General features: G+C 45.3%; 2 protein-coding genes and 1 long non-coding RNA gene across 3 annotated transcripts in view; 1 reads left to right on the forward strand and 2 right to left on the reverse strand.

Moving 5' to 3' along the window:
- HAT1 (histone acetyltransferase 1) overlaps window positions 1-20,002 on the reverse strand; it is a 50,707-nt gene extending 30,705 nt beyond the window's left edge. Inside the window, exons 1-4 of the mRNA XM_090045485.1 lie at window positions 18,098-20,002; window positions 12,840-12,911; window positions 6,856-6,931; window positions 3,182-3,302 (exon numbers count right to left, since the gene is read on the reverse strand). Of these exons, the coding sequence (XP_089901611.1) occupies window positions 3,182-3,302; window positions 6,856-6,931; window positions 12,840-12,911; window positions 18,098-18,104 (276 nt within the window). The 5' untranslated portion in view covers window positions 18,105-20,002. The remainder of the gene's footprint in view (window positions 1-3,181; window positions 3,303-6,855; window positions 6,932-12,839; window positions 12,912-18,097) is intronic.
- On the reverse strand, window positions 6,938-11,337 carry LOC149867471 (uncharacterized). The gene is made up of 3 exons (XR_016442064.1): window positions 11,035-11,337; window positions 10,197-10,337; window positions 6,938-9,310 (listed from the first exon to the last, which is right to left on the reverse strand). It is a non-coding gene; the product is annotated as an uncharacterized LOC149867471 (long non-coding RNA).
- An 85-nt stretch (window positions 20,003-20,087) lies between the features above and the next one.
- SLC25A12 (solute carrier family 25 member 12) overlaps window positions 20,088-20,946 on the forward strand; it is an 84,767-nt gene continuing 83,908 nt past the window's right edge. Inside the window, exons 1-2 of the mRNA XM_090045479.1 lie at window positions 20,088-20,243; window positions 20,882-20,935. Of these exons, the coding sequence (XP_089901605.1) occupies window positions 20,232-20,243; window positions 20,882-20,935 (66 nt within the window). The 5' untranslated portion in view covers window positions 20,088-20,231. The remainder of the gene's footprint in view (window positions 20,244-20,881; window positions 20,936-20,946) is intronic.

A 20,946-nucleotide genomic window follows, 5' to 3' on the forward strand; every position in this document is an offset into this window, starting at 1 on the left:
AAGAATTATTTTCTACTAAAAATATTTGTGTTAACGTATTAACAGTGACAAGATGACCACAGGGCCATTGTGACACATTTCTCTAGTTTAGACAAGACTAGGAGCATAAGAGTAGGAAGGAGGGCACCTTCATACTAAATGATGGCCTGGTAGCAACATAAGAGCAATTCCTTCAGACAATTAGTCAACTTGCAGCCAGAAGAAAACAGTAGATAAAACCAAGTTGAGGTTTTCAAGTAAGAAAGTTAGAGCAAATCATCAGATACTAAAAGGAATAAGCATAAACAAATTATCTGACCCTGGAGACATGGAAAGAAGCTTTTTGTTTGTATGTCAGTTAGGATGAAGACAGAAGGTTGTTGAAGTGTTGGAATATTTTTGCATTCTGCCACTCTTCTGAAATTACATTTTAAAGTGAAGGACTAGATCTCCATATGTTTCTGTTCTCTAGGTAATGCTAATTTTGACACAAGCATTTCTCATCTCTTTTCAGTTCTAAGAGTCTGATGAGATTGTGAAGCACAACCTTTACATCCCTTAATATGTTGCCCTAGTCTCACTAGCATTAGATATAGGCTTTTCGGCTCAATGATTGACCATGAAAATTATCTGTTAATGGTTTTTCTTTAGAATAATGGAAAGTGCCTTTTCTTGAAGATATTCAAATGATCTTTGATCACTTCTAAATAGGGAACTTTAAATACAGCTTGACACCATAAAAGGACAGGCCATGCATTAGTAAAAATGTTGCTAAATGGTAAACCTTGTTTTCAGGCTGGATTGTCAGTGCAAATGCATAGCTGTTTTTACTCTATACAGTATTACGAAGATTCATCAATAACAAATCGATAGGTTTTTGGAAAGAAATTAACTCATTTATTTTTTCCGCACAACTAAGTAATAGCTCACATGACAGTAAATTTTCTTAATGCAGAGGCCATCAGGAAAGCTAAGTCTTTTTCTAAATAACCAAGCTGGCTCTTATTCAAGTGTTTTTCATCTAATTCTAAAAACACAGTTTCATAGTTAGTAGGGTCGGAAGGGACCTGAGCAGATCATCAAGTCCAACCTCCTGCCATGGCAGGAAAGAGTAGTGAGGTCAAGCGCCCCCAGCAAGGTGATTGTTCAGCCTTGTCTGAAAGACCCCCAGGGTAGGAGCCAGCACCACTTCGCTTGAAAGTTGATTCCAGATCCTAGCCGCCCTGACATGAAGTACCGCCTCCTGATATCTAGTCTGAATCTACCCTCTGCCAGCACGTGACCATTATTTCTAGTCACTCCTGGTAGTGGTCGGAGAAACAGGGACTCCCCCAATGCCTGCTGGTCCCCTCTGACTACTTTGTAACAGGCCACAAGATCCCCTCTTAGCTTTCTCTCGTGGAGGCTGAACGGGTTCAGGTCCCGTATCCTCTCCTCCTAAGGCCTGCCCTGCTGCCCCCGATCATGCAAGCGGCCCTCCTCTGGACCCTCTCCATGTTGTCCACATCCCTCTTGAAGTACAGCGCCCAGAACTGGATGCAGTACTCCAGCTGCAGCCTGACTAGTGCCGCACAGAGGGGGAGTATCCATGATTAAGTTACCTGTTAGTATACTGTGGTATACTTCAGCCAACTAAAGAAAACCACTACTATCAAAAGCTAGGGGTGATAGAGATTTTTGGGGTTGATACTGATAGCCATTTTTAAAGGAGGCATAAGAGCAGTGTCCAGCTGGTAAGTCTGTTGCGGTGGGAGGGAAGTGGGAAAGGAAGGGGCATGGTGTGGGAGGGAGCAGATTGAGGCCCCTACCGGGAGGGAGTGGGCTGAGGCAGGCGCTGCCCAGCTGGGGCAAAGCTGGATGCAGGGAAGGGGGAGGCAGCTCCTGTCACTGCACATACCCTGGGAGGGCATATGGAGGGGGCATTTGCCCCTCGGATCTGCATGGGGCAGGGTGGCTGCCACTGCAGGCTGCAACGAGCTCTTCCCACGTCAAAATTTGCCGTAGCCCTCACAACCCTGGCTCCCAATGCCGCCACCCTGCCCAGGCCCTGCTGGGAAGAGCCCTACGCAGATCCAGGAGCACATACCTCCCCCATTCCCTCTCACAGGAGTGGCAGGAGCTGCCAGATGAGCGGTGTGCAGCGGTGGCAGGAGTCCCACCCCCACAACTCTGGAGGAGCCATGGCTCTGTCCTTCACCCATCCCCTCCCAGGTGAGCAGCACTTGCCCCAGCCCCTGCCCGAATCCCAGCCCCTCCCCCACTGTGGTGCCCTGACCTGCCCCCCCATGCCCCTACCTTTCCCCCTTCCTGTCCACCACACCAGACTTACTAGCTGCATGCAGCTCTCCAAGCTGTGGGGCTGTGCTCCTTACCACTTAAGTGCTGTGCTGCTGCTGCGCACATGCACGGGCCATTTATTGGTCATATCAGGCCGATTTCCCATACAATTTTCAGTGCTGATCTGATATTGGACCAATGTATCGCTGCACCTCTATCAAAAGCTCTGCCATTTCAGTCTCAATCTGACCAATTTCTTTGTAAGTTTCACACTAGATTCTACAGTGAACCAAAAAAAATCCGAGGTTAGCTCTCAAAAAAGGCATCAAACCTCAGAATTCTAATGGAGCCATTAATATCAATGTTATGCAGGGTGGAAAACTGAGTTTGCTAAATTTAAAATATAAGTCAGATGGGAAAGTTATCTTTTCCTTCTAAGAGCTGTGTAAGCACAGGAAATGTATGCAGAAAATATTAATACAGATTAATATCTCTTTAAACAAGATGCAGGGTGCAAATGATACTGGAGCAGGAAATCAGGATAAATTATTTCCAAAATGAAATTGTTTATCAGTTGATCTGTGCATCTTCTATTTAAAAGGGATATGGGTCAGGTACTTGTGTCCAAATATAAAAGAATTAAAATTGAAAACTGTCACCATTACTACAACATCTTTTGTGCAGTCACATTTGCTTTGTTTTCTAAGCATTGGCTTCAATATTAAAATGCCTGGGAATAATTTATATAAAATTTGACTCAAAAGATTATCAATAAACAATCTCCATAGAGTTAGAGCCTTTTTAAATTTAGCAACAATAAAACTATCAATGCAAATGTGAACCATTAAACTAAGATCCTTGGTTGTCTTAAAGAATTAACTAATCCCAAGATATTTTAAAAGTGTTCATTTAACTCCAACTTTACCTCCACACAGTCAAACTTTTCATTAACCTTAGATGTGTACTTGATGCGGAAGAGCGTTGACAGGTTACCAGCTATGTAGTACAAAAGGATCTTCAAACCCTGGTAACCAAAGGCAACTTCACTGAAGGAGATAAAAAAAAGAAATGGAACGATTAGGAATCCTAGACTAGCATAACAATGAAACATTCAGATTAGAGCTTTCACTTAGCATTAAGCACTGAAATTCACGTCCACTTTCCCAGTGAAGTGAACCAAGCCCTCTTCTAGGGAAAAGAAAACAAGTGTCTCAGTCTAAAACAGAAAATCATTGGGCTGTATAATATAGACCACTCCTTATGATCAATACGCAACATTCATTCACTTCTCCATATTAATATAACTAACAATTTCACTCATCTGTGAAACTTCTCATAAACAAATATGACACGATATCTCATAAGAAGTACAAGGGCAGGTGCATGTCTCCCAAACTCAAAAGGCAGTGAATACACATAGTACAATTTCTTCATGAAACAGCCATATGGTATATTCCATTCACATTTAACATTGACACCAAGCAGTGAGACAAACTGCATTTACTTAGGCCCTTATTTTCAGGATTTGGCCATTCTTGTTTTTTTCAGTACAGTCCTGTGAACTGTACTTGCACATTAAAAAATAAAAAAAAAGAAACAAAAAGGTAACTGTTATAGCAGCCACTGAAACAGGGGTTGCTAACTTTTGGCATAGACAGTCTCTGCCTGGGGCAGATCAGGGAGGGGACAAATATCACAGCAGCAGATACGGCAGGAAGCAGAGTATTAGATGGGAGAGGGAGTACAAGGCAGTATAAAGGAGAGGAGCAGACCGAGTGGGAACCATGGAGCAAGAAGTAGAACTCAGAGAAACAAATCAGACAAGGGAAGAGGATCAGAGTGGTGTTCAGGGCTAATCTGTGGCATGCCTGCTAAAAGAGTTGGCTCCCACTGCACTGAACAGCATTTCATCAAAAGCAGTTGAGAGGCAGGAATAGGGTAACACGAAACAGAGAGGTAAAACAAAAAGTTAACAATTTTTGGGAACTCATGTTGGTGGAAGATTTACAGGAGTTTCTACTCATGCACACTGAAATGTAACATAATTGCAGAAAATACTTCTGTTTATACAAGTACAACTGCTACTAGTTTACTTCTTTATCAATTCTTTTTCCAAAAAACATTTATTTTGTCCCTCAATGAGTTGGCTGCTGCCTCAAAACTAAATTTGGGAACTATCAATGCAAAAGATTATTTAAACCAGACAGACTACAAAATTGGCATATCATTAAAAAATTAAATGGTTAGCACTAGAAGTGTCGCTAGTTTTACTACAGTTAATGTATGTAGACTGTTATTGTAAAGAATACTTTTTCCAAAGAATCCTCAAAAGTGGAAGAAAAAGCCTCGCTACTTTACCTAGTACATCACATTGTCGTAAAGGGTTATTCATCAAAATATAATTTTAGGGATTAAAGATAGACTGGTTATCACTATTTTACAGGTACTGGATGAAATTTAGCTCCATGGATTTTAATGGGGTCAAGTTGTCATCCACAATGTATATAAAAGAAGATAAAACACAGAAACCTTTGGTTTCTATATTCTGCCTAGGTATAAATTTACGCATTTGAAAAGCTGTATTTTTGGGCTATTAACAGGGATACTGGTTTTCTTTGATAAAAAAAATTGCAAATTCTCTGATAAAAACCCTGAAATCCATTATTAAAATGAAATGCTACTATATAAAATCTCAACTGAACACAACATTGTATTGTTATAGGAAGCCTACCAATGCCTCAATCACTATAGTAAAATTAATTCTAAGTACCTATAAATTTTGGTTCTTAGTTTTGGGTTTATGATGGAAAATCAGAGCTCCCTCTGCCCCCTTCACTCACCAGGGTGCAGGTCCAGGTCACTCACTCCCCACCCAGACCCCGCTGGTGCCCCTCGCTCCCCACCAACAGCCTGCTGGTCCCTGCTGGTGGCCCTCACTCCCCCCCATAGACCCCAGCAGCCCCACTGGTGACCCTCGCCCCCCACCCACAGCCCTGATGGAATCGGCCCCCAGCTGCCAGGGCTATGGGGCCAGGGACCCAGGTCCACAGCCCCCTACCCCCCACAGCAGTGCCCGAGCCCTGGTTGCCGCCCATGGAAGGCAGCACCTGTTGCAGCCTAAGCAGAGCCCAGCTCCCGCTCCCCCTCTCCCTCTCCCACAGGCAGCATGGCCAGAGCAGAGCCAGTGGGAGGGTGAGAGGGTGGGTGCAGGCTGCCCGCTGCAGGCTTGGGCTCCCCACCCTGCTGCCCTCCCTCAGGGCCTCTGCAACCCAGCAGGTGTGGCAGCACAGAGCGGGGCCAGGCAGAGAAGCTTGTTGAATCTGCTATGAGCCCTGCAATGCCCTGGCAACATACCCATTACTAACCCTGGAGCAGCAGGGATGGTGGTGCGGGGTTGTGCCCCTCAATGGTTTGGGGCGGCCAGGGGGCGCATCACTGGGGCAGCACAGAGCTTATAGCAGCAGCATCAACCTTCCCCACTCAGTCCTGCTCTGCCCTGCTGTGGAGGCCCCAGGGGGACAGCAACAGGGCAGGCAGCCCGAGCCTGCAGCCCACATCTGCCCCCCGCACTGCACACAGATCTGGGGGGCATGTACCCCTTTGTACCCTGGCAATGCACGCAGTGGTGGGGAACTGCTCCACCCCCCGGATGAGCTGCCTGTGGACCCACCTTGCTCCCCGCTGGGGTGCTGCAGCTGCACACTGCAGCCCTGGGTCTGAAGTCCCACATACGGCCTGGCTGGGCAGCAGCCCCAGTCCAATTCCCTCCCTATGGGGGCCCTATTCCCTCCGTCCTCCCAGCTTACCTGTGAGAGCTGCTCTCCAGGCTGCCTTGCAGCTGTGTGCATATATCTGTAAATGGCGCCCCTTGCAGGCTGGAACTCTGCCAGCCCAGAGAGCTCTTTGCAAAAGAGCAAATTCAGCACATTTCTTGGTTAAAATGAAAAATTCGCAATTTCTCTAGTAAAAGGGAAACTGTTTTTTTTCTATTTTTCTGTGGGTAATGGAAAACCCGGATCCCTGGTTATTATGCTACATACGCAATAGAAAAAAAATTAAAAGGAGTGAGGTAAATTTAGACTAAAGATTACTGTACAGATGTAACTACTGAGTCACCAAAATCTGGATATAGTAGTACAAAAAGAAAAAATAACTGCATACAATTGCTAGATATTTGTATTAATCTAATACTTAAATATTAGTTTTATAATTGTTCCATGTACAGAACTGCCAAAATAAGACTAATTCTTCAATAATCTAACTGAGAACTAGTACAAGGTTCAAACTATAAGATAAAATTGTATAAACTGAACAGTGAAGTGGCTCTCTTGTTCTGTGTTCATTAAAAGAACTAGGCAAAAAACCTGTTTTTTCTTTCAAAAAACAGGTGGATATTTTTCTTGCTGGAGTCATTTGATCCCAACTGACTTCCTGCCTATGACGGGGGGGGCTGGACTGGATCTCATGAGGTCCCTTCCAGCCCCTAATGTCTATGAGACAGTTTACTCTTTAAAACAAATAATATACAAAACATTTCCTATTTTCCAAGAAACTGTAACAAGTGATCTTTTCCTGACTACTTATTATTACATAACTTACTCATCTCCAAACACCTGATGACTGTACTCTGGATTAAATGCTGTGTTATCATCCTCCAGGTCCTCAGGAAAACGAACTGAAAAGGAAAATTAGCAAGATTCTAAGTAGTGAGTAGTTTTTCCACAAAAAATGCACGCATTTAAGATGCCACACCTGATGCACACCCACCTCTCTCATAGCATGAGAATTCCATTCTACATATGAATAAGAAAAACACCAATAAATATAAGACAGCATCATTGAGCATCTCTTCATAATAACAATCTTATAAGCAGTATATAACACAGTTAAAGAAAGAACAGTTTGGTTTACACAATCATTTATGCATATTATATATTCATAAGGGCATTAATTCAAGAGTTATTTTCATTGAGGAGTAGTTATAAAATGACAAGAGATGGAGAGCCATTCCTGCCATCTAACCACAGGCTGCTACTGGCTGTTCATGATCAGCTTTTCCTCCTCTAAATGCTAGCTAATGGACTTCCTTATGATATGCTCCAGTAACTTTCTGGGTACAGAGGTGAGGCTAACCCATCTGTATTTGCCCAGGTCCTTATTTTTGCCTTTTTTAAAGAAGGGTACTCTGTTGGCACTCCTCTAGCCCTCTGGTACTTCACCTGTCTGCCAACTTCGTAAGTATTACTGCCAAGGGCTCTGAGCTCTCCTCTGCCAGTTCCTTCAGTACCCTGGGAAGTTCATCAGGCCCTACTGACTAGAATTAATTCAGACCAATTAAAACCCCTCCGTTTCTACTGTTATCTCATCCCTCAGCTTGTCTCCTTTATCTGCATAATCCTTATTAGGTGCCTGGTTGCAACTTAATTTTTTTGTGAAGACTGAGGCAAAGTAACTGTTGAACAGCTCCATCATCTTTGCATCTCCAATTAAGAGTTCACCCTAGCTATCTGAACAGTGCGGACCCACAGCTGCCTTGTTCTTTCTTTTATGACTAACCTATTTATAGAACCTCTTCTTGTTTTTACCTTCCTTTGTTAGGTGAAGCTCAGTTTTTTTGCTTTGCTATATTACTATAAGATCTATATTTTTTATTATAAATTCTACCAGTTTTTCAGGAACAGAAACTAGATTTAATCAGCTTGTAGTTTCCAGAGCAGTTCTGGATGTCTTTTTAAAGATTGGAGTGACACTGCAAAACTTCCAGCTCTCTGGCTCCAAGGCTGATTTTAACAATACATTACATACTATTGCTAATAGCTCTCCAATTCCATATTTCAATTCCTTACAAACTCTTGGGTGAGCACAATTTGTTGCGACTTCCCACTGTTCAGTTTATCAGCTTGTTCTAAAAAAAACAACACATCTATTGTCACCTCAATCTAAACCAGTTCTTCAAATTTATCCCCTAAATGAAATAAATCTAGTGTGCAACTCTCCCTCTAATAATTCCTTCAGAGGATCGCTCACATCACCTCTCCAGCCTTCTGTACATCTGTTCTTGGTTTCCTTCTCTTTTCTCTATACAGTATACCCTCATAAACCAGATATCAAAAATTCTAGAATTCTCAAAAATCCAGCACTTTTTAAGCTGTCCCCTCTACTCCCCCAGATGCAGAGGGGGAAGCTTGCACATGGCAGCTGTTGCTGCCATCCACCACCCTGTGCTGCCGCTCCGCATGTGGCTGCTACTCCTCCCTGGAACAAGGAGGGGGAAGCTTGCACATGATGGCTTCTACTACTTGCCCCCTCAAACTGTTCCACGACCGGCCGCCACTCTGGCCGGTCAACAAACCAGTATTTTCACATTTCTGGCAGGTCCTAGGTCCCGAGCATGCCAGATTTATGAGGTTATTCTGTATTTTACTCAGGGTAATCTCACTGAAAATAAATTCAGTCAATGCTGCTATACAAATCAATCTTTCCTGGAACTGTGCCCTGTCCAAACTAAAATATTAACCTATCCTGATCATCTTCTCATAGATGATTAGCTGTGAAATCAACCACAACATGGCTAGAACATAGCCTCTGATCACTCTGAAAAATACCATCATTTTGTTAGGAACAAGTGTCATTCAGAAACAAATCTAACCCCCCCCAGCCCCAAGTTGAAGGGGGGCAGGGGAGTGGCAGACTTGTCTTACATTTAAATAAATATGGTATTTGTCATCTTTCTCTCCTAACTGTATGCAAACATCTATTATACATTTCTCTTTTTAAAAACAGCCATGATACATTTTTAGTTTAAATGAGGCAAGAGACGTAGCTCTCAACATAAGCCTTACAATAGCAGTCTGGCAGCATCCTTAACTAGGCAAGTGTGGGTAAAGGCATTGGTGGTACATTTTATCAGTGCAAAAGTTATGCACATATGTTTATTTTTACAATTTTTCCCCATTTCCTGACTCCATAGCCAAAACTCAAACTCACTCAGAAATAGGTCCCATTACTTCCACTCCCTTCCTTTAAAATATGCAGGAGGCAAGAGATTGTGAACCTAAACAAAACATTAAATCTCTTGTAAGACAAGACATTTTCAAGCAAGTCTATGAAATAAATATGGTACTTTCTTAATTGAAGAAAAATGGTTTCAGAAATATAATATTTAAGGCTTTAAACTACTATAATTAGAATTACATTTTGGCTTACAAGATTTTAAAATCTGTAATATTATTAATCTAAGTCAATTACAGCATAAGTCTTCTTATTACACTCTGACTTAGAGGTTCAAAGAAGATTACCAAATAGCTCTTTACAGCTTGTTTGATTTTTTATTTAGAATTAAAATGCTCATTCCAAATGACATGTGGTGTATTTTACCTTCTTGTGCTCCAAATAACATTACTTTGAAAAGCTTTTGGGGGCTCTGCAAATTCCCGCTCTTCTAAAATAAATAATATCTTTTGAACCTAAGGCCATCTCTTAGTATTTTACACCACAAATATGGCTATTTTTACCATGCCAGAGAAACACTGACCTACAGCAGAGGTGGCTAACCTGTGGAATGTGTGCCACAAAGGTTACAGGCAGCCCATGTGAGAGGCATGTAGCAGATCAGGGAGAAGGCAGGCAGCACAGCAGCAAAGTGGGCAGGGAATAGAAAGCAGAGTAGCAGTTTGGGCACAAGGGGATTAGAGTGGTACTCAGAGAGCTCATGAGACTTAATTTGCGGCATGCCTGCCAAAAAGACTGGCTCTCTCTGGCCTTCAGTATGGAAATACTTAGCCAGATACGTATTACCAGGGATCCTAGTCTTCCCTGATAAATAAATTTTAAAAAAATCGCAAATTCTGATAAAATCCCCAAAATCCGTGATTCAAATGCAATGCCAGTATATATACGGGTATCAACTGAACACAATATTCAATTATATTGGTACCTACCAGGGCCTCAGTCACTAGAGATGCACTGATAGAGATTTTGGGGCCAATACCGATGGCCGATTTTTAAGGAGGCATATCAGCCAATACATACACGATATGCAGCCCAGCATCTTGAAGAGCAGTGTCCAGCTGGTAAGTCTGCTGTGGTAGAAGGGGAGGGGGAAGGGAAAGGGTATGGGCAGGGATGCAGATCAAGGCCCCTGTGGTGAGGGAGAGAGTGGGGCTGGGGCAGGGTCTGCTCAGCCAGGGCAGGGCACTGGAGGGAGCTGCGGTTCATCAAGGGGTGCAGGGATGGGGAGGGTGGCTCCTGATGCTGCGTGCACCCTGGAAGGGCATGGGGGACATGTGCCCCCTGGATCTGTGTGGGGCAGGGCAGGGCAGGCTGCCGCTGTGGGGTGGGGCTGTGCCGGGCTCTTCCCAACAGGGGCTGGGCTGGGCTGTGCTTGGGGCAGTTGGCAGCAGTGCTGGGAGGGGAGGGGCTGCAGCCACCCCAAAATTAGCCATAGCACCCCAACCCCCCTCCCAGTGCTGCCACCCACCCTGCCCTGAGTGCACCCCAGCCCAGCCCTTTTGAAGAAGAGCCCAGTGCAACCCCAGGCTCACCCTGCCCAGATCCAGGGCGCATGCCCCCCCATGCCCTCCTGAGATGCACACAGCATCAGGAGCTGCCCCCCCCTTCCCATGCCCCCAAATGAGCTGCAGCTCCATGCATCCCGCCCCAGCTGGGCAGTGCCTACCCCAGCCCCCACCTTAATTCCATCCCTCACTGTGGGGGCCTTGATCTACCCCCCTCCACACCCATTCCCTCCCCACTTCACTTCCACCATAATGGACTTACCAGCTGTATATACTTCTCCATGCTGCCGGGCTGCGCTCCTCGCCACTTATGTACTGTGCTGCAGTTGCATGTATGCACAAGCCATTTATTAGACACATCAGGCCAATTTATGATACAGTCAATTTTCTTTATATTGGTGCCAATCTGATATCTGACCAATGTATCGGTGCACCTCTATCAATCACAATAGTAAAATTAATTCCAAGTAGTGTACCTATAACTTTTGGTATTTGAATTAGGATTTTTTTTATCATGGAAAATCAGAGCTCCCCCTGCCTCCTTATAGTTTACCAGGACACAGGTTCAGGCCCTTCACTCCCCACCCAGTCCCCCTGGCCCTGCTGGTGCCCCTTGCCCCTCACCCACAGCCCCCTGCCCTCTCCCCTCTCCAGCCCTGCTGGAGCGGACCCCCAGCTATCAGGGCTATGGGGCCAGGGACCCAGGTCCGCAGCCCCCTGCAGCACTGCCCTGGAATAGCAGGGGTGGTGGTGCAGGGTTCCTGTTCTCCACTGCTCTGGGGCAGGCAGGGGACATGTCGACAGGACAGTGTGGAGCTTGCAATGGCCACAATGAGTTTTCCCCCCTATGCCCCGCACTTACCTGCAGGAACTGCTCTCCAGGCTCTCTGGCAGCCATGTGCATGTATATGCACACAGTGCCCACAGCCTGACTGCCCTCCTCGCACCCTCTGCTCAGCCCCTTGCAGGCTGCAACTCTTGCCAACCTGCAGAGAGCTCTTTACAAAAGAGCAAAATCCACTTGTTTCTCTATTAACATGAAAAACTCTCTTTTCTTGGGTAAAGGGAAAATCTGCACTTTTTCCCCATTTTCCTGTAGAAAACCCAGATCCCTGTTTATTACTCTTTCATCATTAAACTCTGACAAATGCTGATAAACTTGGTTCAGTTCAAGTAAGTTGTATCTGGCAATCCAAGTTCCATCATTCTACTTTGCATTGCAGATGTTGTCAGGTTAGGTAAAACTATCTATTATAGACAGACCCCTAATTCACATTCTTCTCCCCACAAAGTCCAGAACTGAAGATTTTTTTTCCATTCTTCTTTTTAGACATGTCAATGTTTTTTTTTCTTTTCTTAGCCCATAAAGTCACCAAAATCTAGAGAAACTAATTTCTAGACTTTTGGAATACCTCCAGAGTTCCCCACTACTTTTTTCTCACCTATCAGGATACATTTAGATGAGTTACAGAGAAAAAGAAAGAAGACCTTCTTTTTCTGGAAAGATGAAAAGAAAAAAAAAATGGATAGTATTAAATTAGTGTATAATTGGATATTTAGTATTGTAAAACTGAACAGACAAGTCATAGCAATAGTCTATATAGAGAGGTAAAAGATATTTTTGAGAGATTTCGTATCATACTATGGAGATCTAAGAGAAAAACGAAGTAAGTAAAGAAACAGAATATACGCCCAATATTACCACACAGTGAATCAGCTGCACAACAATAAGGGAAATAATGTTTTTGCATCTCTCTAATATTGTATCATAGACTAATGAAATGGCAATACCAACTAAAGATATCATTCTTGCTCATGTTAGCAGGGCATTCAACATACAATATATGGAGAGGCAAGACTCACCTTAATGAACCTATTTGTGCTTGCTCACTTAATCTGCACTAAGCCCGTGAAAGCAGACAATGTCAAATTACTTAAATCTGTCTTTACATACACTGAAGCGTAAGAAACACAGTTTTAATGTATTTGATAAAATTAAAATCAAGACATTTCTAAATTCCTACTGAAAGTAGTACAGCGTTAAAAGCATATTTGAAATCATGTTACCTAATTTCAGTTGAATTGCTTCATTTGTATTACATTTGTACTCAGCCAATTTCTTCTCCATAGCAGTAAGCCCTGAGAAAAAGATTTTAAATATAGATATGCATAAACTATAATCACCACAATCCAAAGAATCATGTTTAAAATAAAGTTCTCAGAATCCAGGTATCCCCCCCAGATTACTTGTGCCGTTTTATGTTTACTTTACTGTCTCTAACCCATGCTGTAAGACCTCCAGACAGTGCTTTGTACAAGAAATTCATAAGTTAAACTGAGGTTGACAAGGATAGCAAAGTATGATGTTGCTATATCAATAAGATCAGTTTAGTTTACACCAGATTCAAATTTAGTTGGTAATGCAAAAAAGTGGGCTACTATATCCTGTTTTTATCTTTAAATTGAACTGATTTAACTATTTATTTTTCAGCCAAGAGTAGACATGCAGAACAATATGAAACCTGGAACACTCCTGTTATAAACAGAATACTGTGAAGATTTTTCCCAGAATAGCTTTAACACCAACAAGTAACAAAATTCAAATTGAACAGAAAATTAGTAGATATATTCTTTTTATTTAGAAGTTGAGCTGCCAAGAAGGAAAATGTTTAAAATTATAGTAGCTCTAACAATGAGAGGGGACCTCCACTGTGGTTAGTGCTTCATTGTGTAAAAGGAAAGACTGAGGGTCTTTCTTCCTAGATGTTTTGTCATAGAAACTTGGGGCCAATATGCATTTGCTTTTGGCGGGGGGGGGGGGGGGGGGGGGGGGGGGGGGGGGGGGGAATCAGAGAATCAACATCACAAATATCAAGAAAACCAAGTAATTTTTAATTAAAATGTTTGTGTGATTTGACAAGGTATTCAGACAATTGAATCTGTAATATGTCAACAACTGACTTAAGTTCCTTTTATAACATTACACATTTTGCACCTAGAATCACCTGATTCTCATGTTAGTTCTCAGAATCATCCCATTTCCAGTTTTACTTGTATTTTTCCTATTGCTGACTCGTATTCCAAAAGTGCCCTGGAGCCTTAATCCAGATCCAGGTTTTATTGTACTAAGAGCTGTGAGCTTCCTATCACATCTCTTGCAAACTGTAGATAATAAAACTTGAAATAGGATCTATAAAACTGAAGCCCTCAGGAGACTTGGGTCTTTATTCCACAATAAAACATGCTCAAATGCATTAGCCACACTGTGTAAGAGACCTTATTAAAGGATTGATGGGTCCAACTTCTTTGAAAAAGCTCCTGCCATTACTGAGAGGAATGCTGCTTTCTTCAGAGTAGAATGATTTTTCTTCCATAACTATAACTACAGTGTCCTAAACAAATTGTAATTCACCTCCTGCAGACATACTCTAAATTTACCTACTTAAAAGACCATAACTATTTGAACTACCAGCAAAGGAACTTAAATTATGTATAACTAGGATAATGATCAAATGAGTGCACGCGATCATTTTCTTCTGCGGTAATAAAGTAACTTAAACTCAGAATATACACACCAGGAGACTAGCCCATGAACAGCTAGTAAAAAAGAACATAGTTTACTAGTATAACCTCTGGGACAGGAGTGAACAATTCTAGCTTTTATATTTCTAGCTCTGCCATCAATTTCCATTTGGGTATTTTAGACAAGTCCCATATATTTTCCTTGCCCAACTTCTTGCATCTGTAAAATAAGAATATTTACATACCTCAAAAGTGCATTCTAACAAAACACTTGCAGATTTTAGACTACAAATTAAAAAATGGTGATGTACAAAAGAATATTTTCTTTTTGCCAGTGGCAGATTGTTGGGATGAGATCCTTTCTAATACAGTTACCAAACTGGTAAGGCAATGATCCTCAACCAGGATGCTATGGCAACCTTGGGTGCCTTGAAATCCTTTAAAGGGTGCTAAAGGGTGTTACACAATGTTAGCACCGTTAGGTGTGCAAACATAACACAAGATAATCTGAGAGGGCACGTCCAGATAAGTGTAGCTGTGCGGTATGTGACACTGCAAACGTGTTTGCAGCGCTACATGCCACAGTCGGATATTCTTGCATTGCAAGGGTATGAGGCCTGAATATGCACTGCACTGGGCTTTTCTTCATGGTTTTTTTTGACCCCTGGATATCCAGGAGTCAAAAACAAAGCAAAACAAAAAAAACAAAAACAAACAAACAAAAAATGCAGGGGAAAAAAACAGTGATGCTCATTTGACTAGCACACACTGCTGAAAAGCATGCTCCGCTGCCAGCTAGGCTCTGCACAGCAGAATGGCTATGACTGCAGTGCCAGGTGACCCCAAGTAAGCCTAGCCCCAGCATCTCCTACCTCACCTGGGGCAACTTGCCGTGCACCAAAGTGCGTGTGGCATGGGTATTCTCTGGGGACAAGTAGCAGCGGTGCAAGGTGTGCTGCTGCTACTTGTCCCCAGGGAACCAAACATCCACACACGTCTGGATGCACCCAGAGATTTCAAATAGGGATTCATATGGTTAAAAACATTCTGAGATGTCGTGATCTTTTTGAGTTATATGCAAAAAGAAAACTGTTCTATTATTATTATTCTATAGTCAAATAACAAGTGAAAAATACAAGCTGGCATTTTTGATGGGCGACTCAAATCCAAAGAGGGGAGCCTTGAGCCTAAAAGAGGTTAAGAACCACTCCTACAAGGGATAATGCAAAATACTATCTGAAGTATTTGTTTGACCTCTAATTCCTAGACTCTTTTTACTAGTATTTATAGGGATGTCTCCAGCCATGTTACTAACTGCAAAAAATAACTTAACTGAAAATATGATTTCCTGAGAAAAGTGGACTGCTCCACTGACAATGGAAAAAAACTGTAGCGCAAATTATAGTGTGTGCAACAAGGAGTTTTAGGATACAGTTTTCAGACAATGGTTTCCTAAAGGTTCCTTTACTTTTTTCTCAAGTTTCTGCTGAATGTGATGCTTTTCTTTACTTTTTTTTTAAAGATAAGTGAGACTTAATTGTAAACAAAGTACGCAAGCAGTGACATGGATTTTTTCACACACCAGTATCTGCATAAATGGTGTGGTAAGTATATTTTAAAATAATTAGTACCAAGTACAATCTGAAATAAAAAACCAAAACACAAGAGAAATACACCTTCACTGAGAAAAAGAAATACTGCAAAAAGGGAGACATTAGAATACTGAACAGAGCTAGAACTTAGAAGGTGCATGTTAGCACCTGAGCTTTATTTCAGATTCTGTTGGTACTGTTCCAAGAAAAGAAAACTAGTTTTCCACTCCTAATCTAAATTTATACATCACACTAATGTCATGTTTGATCTAGTTGTAGGGCAAAGGACACTATTCATAGATTATTAGGGGCTAGAAGGGACCTTGCAGATCATCAGGTCCAGCCCCCTCCCCCCGTTTAGGCAGGAAGAGAGCTGGGGTTAGGTAACCCCAGCGAGGTGACTGTCTAGTCTCCTCTTGAAAACCTTCAGGATAGGTGAATGCACCACCTCTGGAGGGAGTTTATGGACAGTCTGGACATGAAGACTGTGAAGGAGTTTTTCCTGAAGTGGCCTTCCAGGAGTTTGTATCCATTGGTCCTAGTCTGAAAAGCAGGATTGCCCTAGTGAACAGTTGTTCACCAAGCTCCCAATGCACACAATATAACGCCCCCCCTCTCTCCAACTCAAATTATATAGCCAATGAATATGGCAAATCTACTTGCACATTAAACTTAATCAGACATGAGAAAAGGTGCTCACTGAGGAAGCATGGTGAAAACATGCAAACAGAAAAAGGGAGCAACTGTGAGCTCAAAAGGGGAATATGTGGCACTTGTTCAACAGGTAAATGAAACCATTCAAGATATGTAAAACCTTTCCTTCTCAATCTGCCAGTTTTCACTGGCCGAGTACTCGTGACATCCGAGCCCTACTAGTTTTCTGTTCTTTCGTGAACCCCTCAAGGGTAGTGTTTCTCAACCTGGGGGTCAAGACCCAGAAGTAGGTTGCAAAAATATATGAAAGGGTTTTGAACAAACATGGATTCTCCTTTAAAGGAGAAAAAACATGGGAAACAGTGGCTTCACCCTTGCAGGATAACAGAATTCCAGCCTGCACAGGGCTGCTTGGGACACCCCTGTCCCACCCCTGCCCCACATACCCACCCTCTGCCCTATACACTGAAGGGGGGAGGGGGTCCAGAGTGAGGGGAACTGGGTTGAGACCAGCCATAGATGTTTACAAATGTGTCTTGGTACAAAAAAGGTTGAGAATCACGGCTCTAGTTTAAAAAGTAATTTAATTTCTATGGAAAACAAGAAACCTTTGATAGAAAGTTGTGCTGTCTTTCAAGGTTATCAAGAAAAACACACAAAATGAGTTGCTTTTCATTTGCAAATGGCTGTTAACAGAAACCAGAGCACTTCAGCAGACAGAACACCCAGGGAAAGTCCATGTAGACCCATAAACTTTTAATAAGCATAGATGCATCCTAAGATGAAACCACTTTAGTTTGTGATATCAAGTTATAAAGGTATCCAGCTTGTAGCTGTATCGGTTTAGAGGCAAAAGAAATCAGAACTCACAGTAGAGGAGATATCTTTTATGAGACCAACTAGAAATTAAAGGAGCCAAATATTTTTTTTTTGCAAAAATCTAGTTGGTCTCATAAAAGATACCACCTTTACCACACATTCTGATCAAGTTATGAATGCACCCGAGGTGTCTGGTGGGCTCAAGTCATGGTAGCACCAAGCCGCACCAGGCAGCCCTGGTCTCCTGCACCAGACCCAAACAAACTTGATGAGTTGCCACGACACAGAGTGCCCAATGAAGTGTTAGGGTTCGTTTCCCAAGTCCACCCCTGTGGAAGTCTTTTCAAGGTTTGCCTCAGAAACCCACCCAGGTCCCATCAGGAACTCCGACCCCTGCTAATCGGGTCAGGGGAAAGAAACTAGCCCCGTCCAGGGTGGGCACGAACCCGGGCCACGAGTGCGGACTCCAAGGCCGCCTCAGGGTTTCCGTGCGAGCAGTACGGCCCGAGCAGTTGTCAGGGGAGAGGCGGTTCCGAAGGGGACCTTCTCTCCAGCTGCGCCTTCCCCAGGCAAACCTCCGTCACCCTTTAGGCGGGCGTGAGCCGCGCAGCTCGGCACCGGGGCCAGAGCAGGGCCGGGCGGGGGGGCAGGCTGCACACCCCGCCGCCGCTCGCTTGCTCAGCGAGAGCGGCAGAGCAGGCCACGGCGGGGCGGGCCCGAGGTCGCGCTGCAACTTACCCGCCATTTCCGAGCAGCGGCGGGTGCCAAATCACCCGGACAGAACAAATCAGCCCGCGCGCCTACACACCGGAAGTGAGAGCACAAACAAACGCTTCCGCTTCCGATAGGCGGGCGACAATAAGGGAAAAGGAGCTTTGCAGGCGCTAGTACTAGTGCGCATGTTCCAGTTCTCTCCTTTTAGCGAGGGTGCTGTGCACGACCCCTTTAAGGAGCGCAGGGGAAGATGTGCGTGACGTTGTCTCGCTGTCGCAGGCGCTGGTGTGGTTCCCGCGCGCGGCAGCGGGGTGTGGCCACGTGGCTGCCCCGTCTCCCTTGGAGCGGGTGCAGTGACTGGGGGCTCCGCTTGCTCGGCTGCGGGGGCGGGTGGCAGCGGCTGGTGCTGAGTCTGGGGCCAGATGGAGAATGAGAACAGCTTCGCTCCGGCCGAAAACGGAGCCCCTTGCGTCTCCCCTTCTCGCGTGTTTGAAGTAACTCGTGAGTCGGTTGCAGGGGGGCGCAGCGCAGGCCCGGGCCTGCCCCGCTGCCCCCCACGCTCGTGCACTAGGACATTCCCCGGGTCCTTACAGCGGCGGGACAGCCTCCAACAGCGGGGCCTGAGCTTCGGCCCGAGGTTCCTAAAGCCTTGAACAGTGCCGTGGCAGCCGAATGAGGACACTGGGCTGGGCTGGTCCTGCCTTTCCTACCACCAGCGCGGCCCTACGGACTCCTGCGGAGCTGGTCCTGGTGCTCACCAAGTGAGGGAGCAGAATTGGACCTGTAGAAAGTCCCGGTGAAGGTGTCGGATCCTCTTCCTAGAAAACGGTCTACTTCTGCCCAGGGTTTCTCCCTGGCTTTTGAAATAATTAATCTATAGCGACTGCTTGGATAAGAGCCTGAAATTGCTGATATCCAAAAGGGGATGTCTTAAATCCCATTGGAGGTAACAGCACCAGTGACTCTGCTGGTATAAAAAACCAAAACCCCTCACATTTTAGGCAGCTGCAAGAATACTTTGAATGCTATGGAAAAGGACTAACTTAAGCTACGTGGTTCCCAAAGTAAAGCTCCAAGATTAACCCTTTGCAAAAGGGGACTTGAAATAAAAAGCATACTACCTTCCTACCTAAGCAGTGTGTTTAGGAGATCAAGCTAAAATATGTCTCTCTCATTTGCTAGTCTGGGTAGAGACATGTTTGATGATGTCCCTAGGTAGATCTCCAGGTACCTCAGCACTGCTGCTTGGAGAGCACTGGGTCACTTTTGGAGAGATCACCTCTGCTGCCAGCCTGTAAGTAGATACCTGCAACATAGCAATAGCATCCAGGCTTTCTACGTTTCTGAAGTGAATCACCAGTGGTCTGCAAGGTCTGTTCACTGAATTGTAGTTAACAAAGCTCAAGTCTACTAAGAATAAACAATTATATCACTGCATAAAATGCAAAGCTTATCTTGTCTTGGCAGGCTTGAAAATCCTCGACTTCTATTGCCTGTAATCTGAGAGAGCAGGGGCAGTGTTCCACACAAGCTGTACTGTCCTCCTTGCATCAAAGGACTATTGCCACTGACACGTGCTTGACTGTGGCACACAAGACAAAAGGGATCTTGTTGGGTCCTTTGCAATGACTGTCTGACCAGATAAAATGTGCCTTGTTCTCAATCGTTGCTTCCTAAGAGCAGATCCTGACTCTTGTGGCCCGTGCATTCCTTCAGTTTTCTTTTTCTTCTCGTGCCCTTAGGGAGGCTCTTGAAGCCACATGTGCAGTTCATCCAACACGACAGCCTTACACCCATTTGACAGACGAAACGCAGGTTCTCGGGACTCGCTAAGTCAGGACTCGGACCTGCGCTCCGGCTTCTCCCCCTCGCCCACGCTGAATGGCCGCGGACGCTGCAAGCAGAGGGCACCCTCGGCCTGCGGGGCGCAAGCGGGGCTCGGGGCAGAGGATGGAGACGCGCAGAGGCAGCCGCGACGGGCTCCGGGGAGGTCCCTGACCCTGACCGCTCTGCTGCCCCCGGGCCCGGGCTGACGGGAGCGGGGCGGACGCGGGCAGGGCAGGGCGGGGGCTCATTAGCATGGGGCCGCGCTGAGGCGGCGGCTGCTGCGGCGGCGCCGGGCGGCTCCTCCTCCCTCCCGCTTGGTCCCCGGTGCAGCATGGCGGTCAAGGTGACTCTTTTCCTCTCTCGCTTGTTGCATAAGGAGCCGGGCGGCTCCCACCCTTCGCTTCCCGGCCGGCTGCGCCGGGCTGTCGCCCTCTCGGCGGCCTGGCCCGTGGCTGGTGCAGGGCCGGGCGGGAGGCGACGCGGGGCCGGGGAACAGCCCCGGGCGTGGGAGTCCGCTGGGCCGGGGCTTGCCAGGTGCCGCGGGAGCATGGGGTCCAGTCACCCGCAGGTGGCCCCGGCCGGGGTTAGCCCGGGCGCGGCGCCTGAGCTCCAGATCTCGTGGCCTCTTCCCCGGCCGGGTGTGGCCGCGGGGCTGGCAGGGCTGCCCCAGCCCCTGGCCTGCACTGCGAGCTCCCCGGCCGCCTGGTGCGCAGGGCGCGGCTGGGCCCGGCTGGGGGGGAGCTGTAGCTGTGGGGCCTTTTCGGCCTGCTGCCGTTTGACAGCTCTGCCTGACGCCGGCCGCGCTTGGGAGTCAGGCGGTCTAAGGGAAGGCTTTGATTTTTGTCATCCTTGCTATCAGCGAGATAAGAGACCTGACAAGTAGCACCTTCTTATCAGTTAGATGGCAGGACTCCTCCCGGCTGGGAAGTCAATGACCTACCTAGTAAAACATTAACCTTTCTTTCCCTTTTGGCTTTACAGGTGCAGACTACCAAAAGAGCCGATCCAGCTGAGTTACGGAACATCTTCTTGCAGGTAAACTGTTA

The sequence above is a fragment of the Crocodylus siamensis genome, chromosome 4, assembly GCF_052110815.1.
Source record: "Crocodylus siamensis isolate JL-2025a chromosome 4, ASM5211081v1, whole genome shotgun sequence".
Lineage (NCBI taxonomy): Eukaryota > Metazoa > Chordata > Crocodylia > Crocodylidae > Crocodylus > Crocodylus siamensis.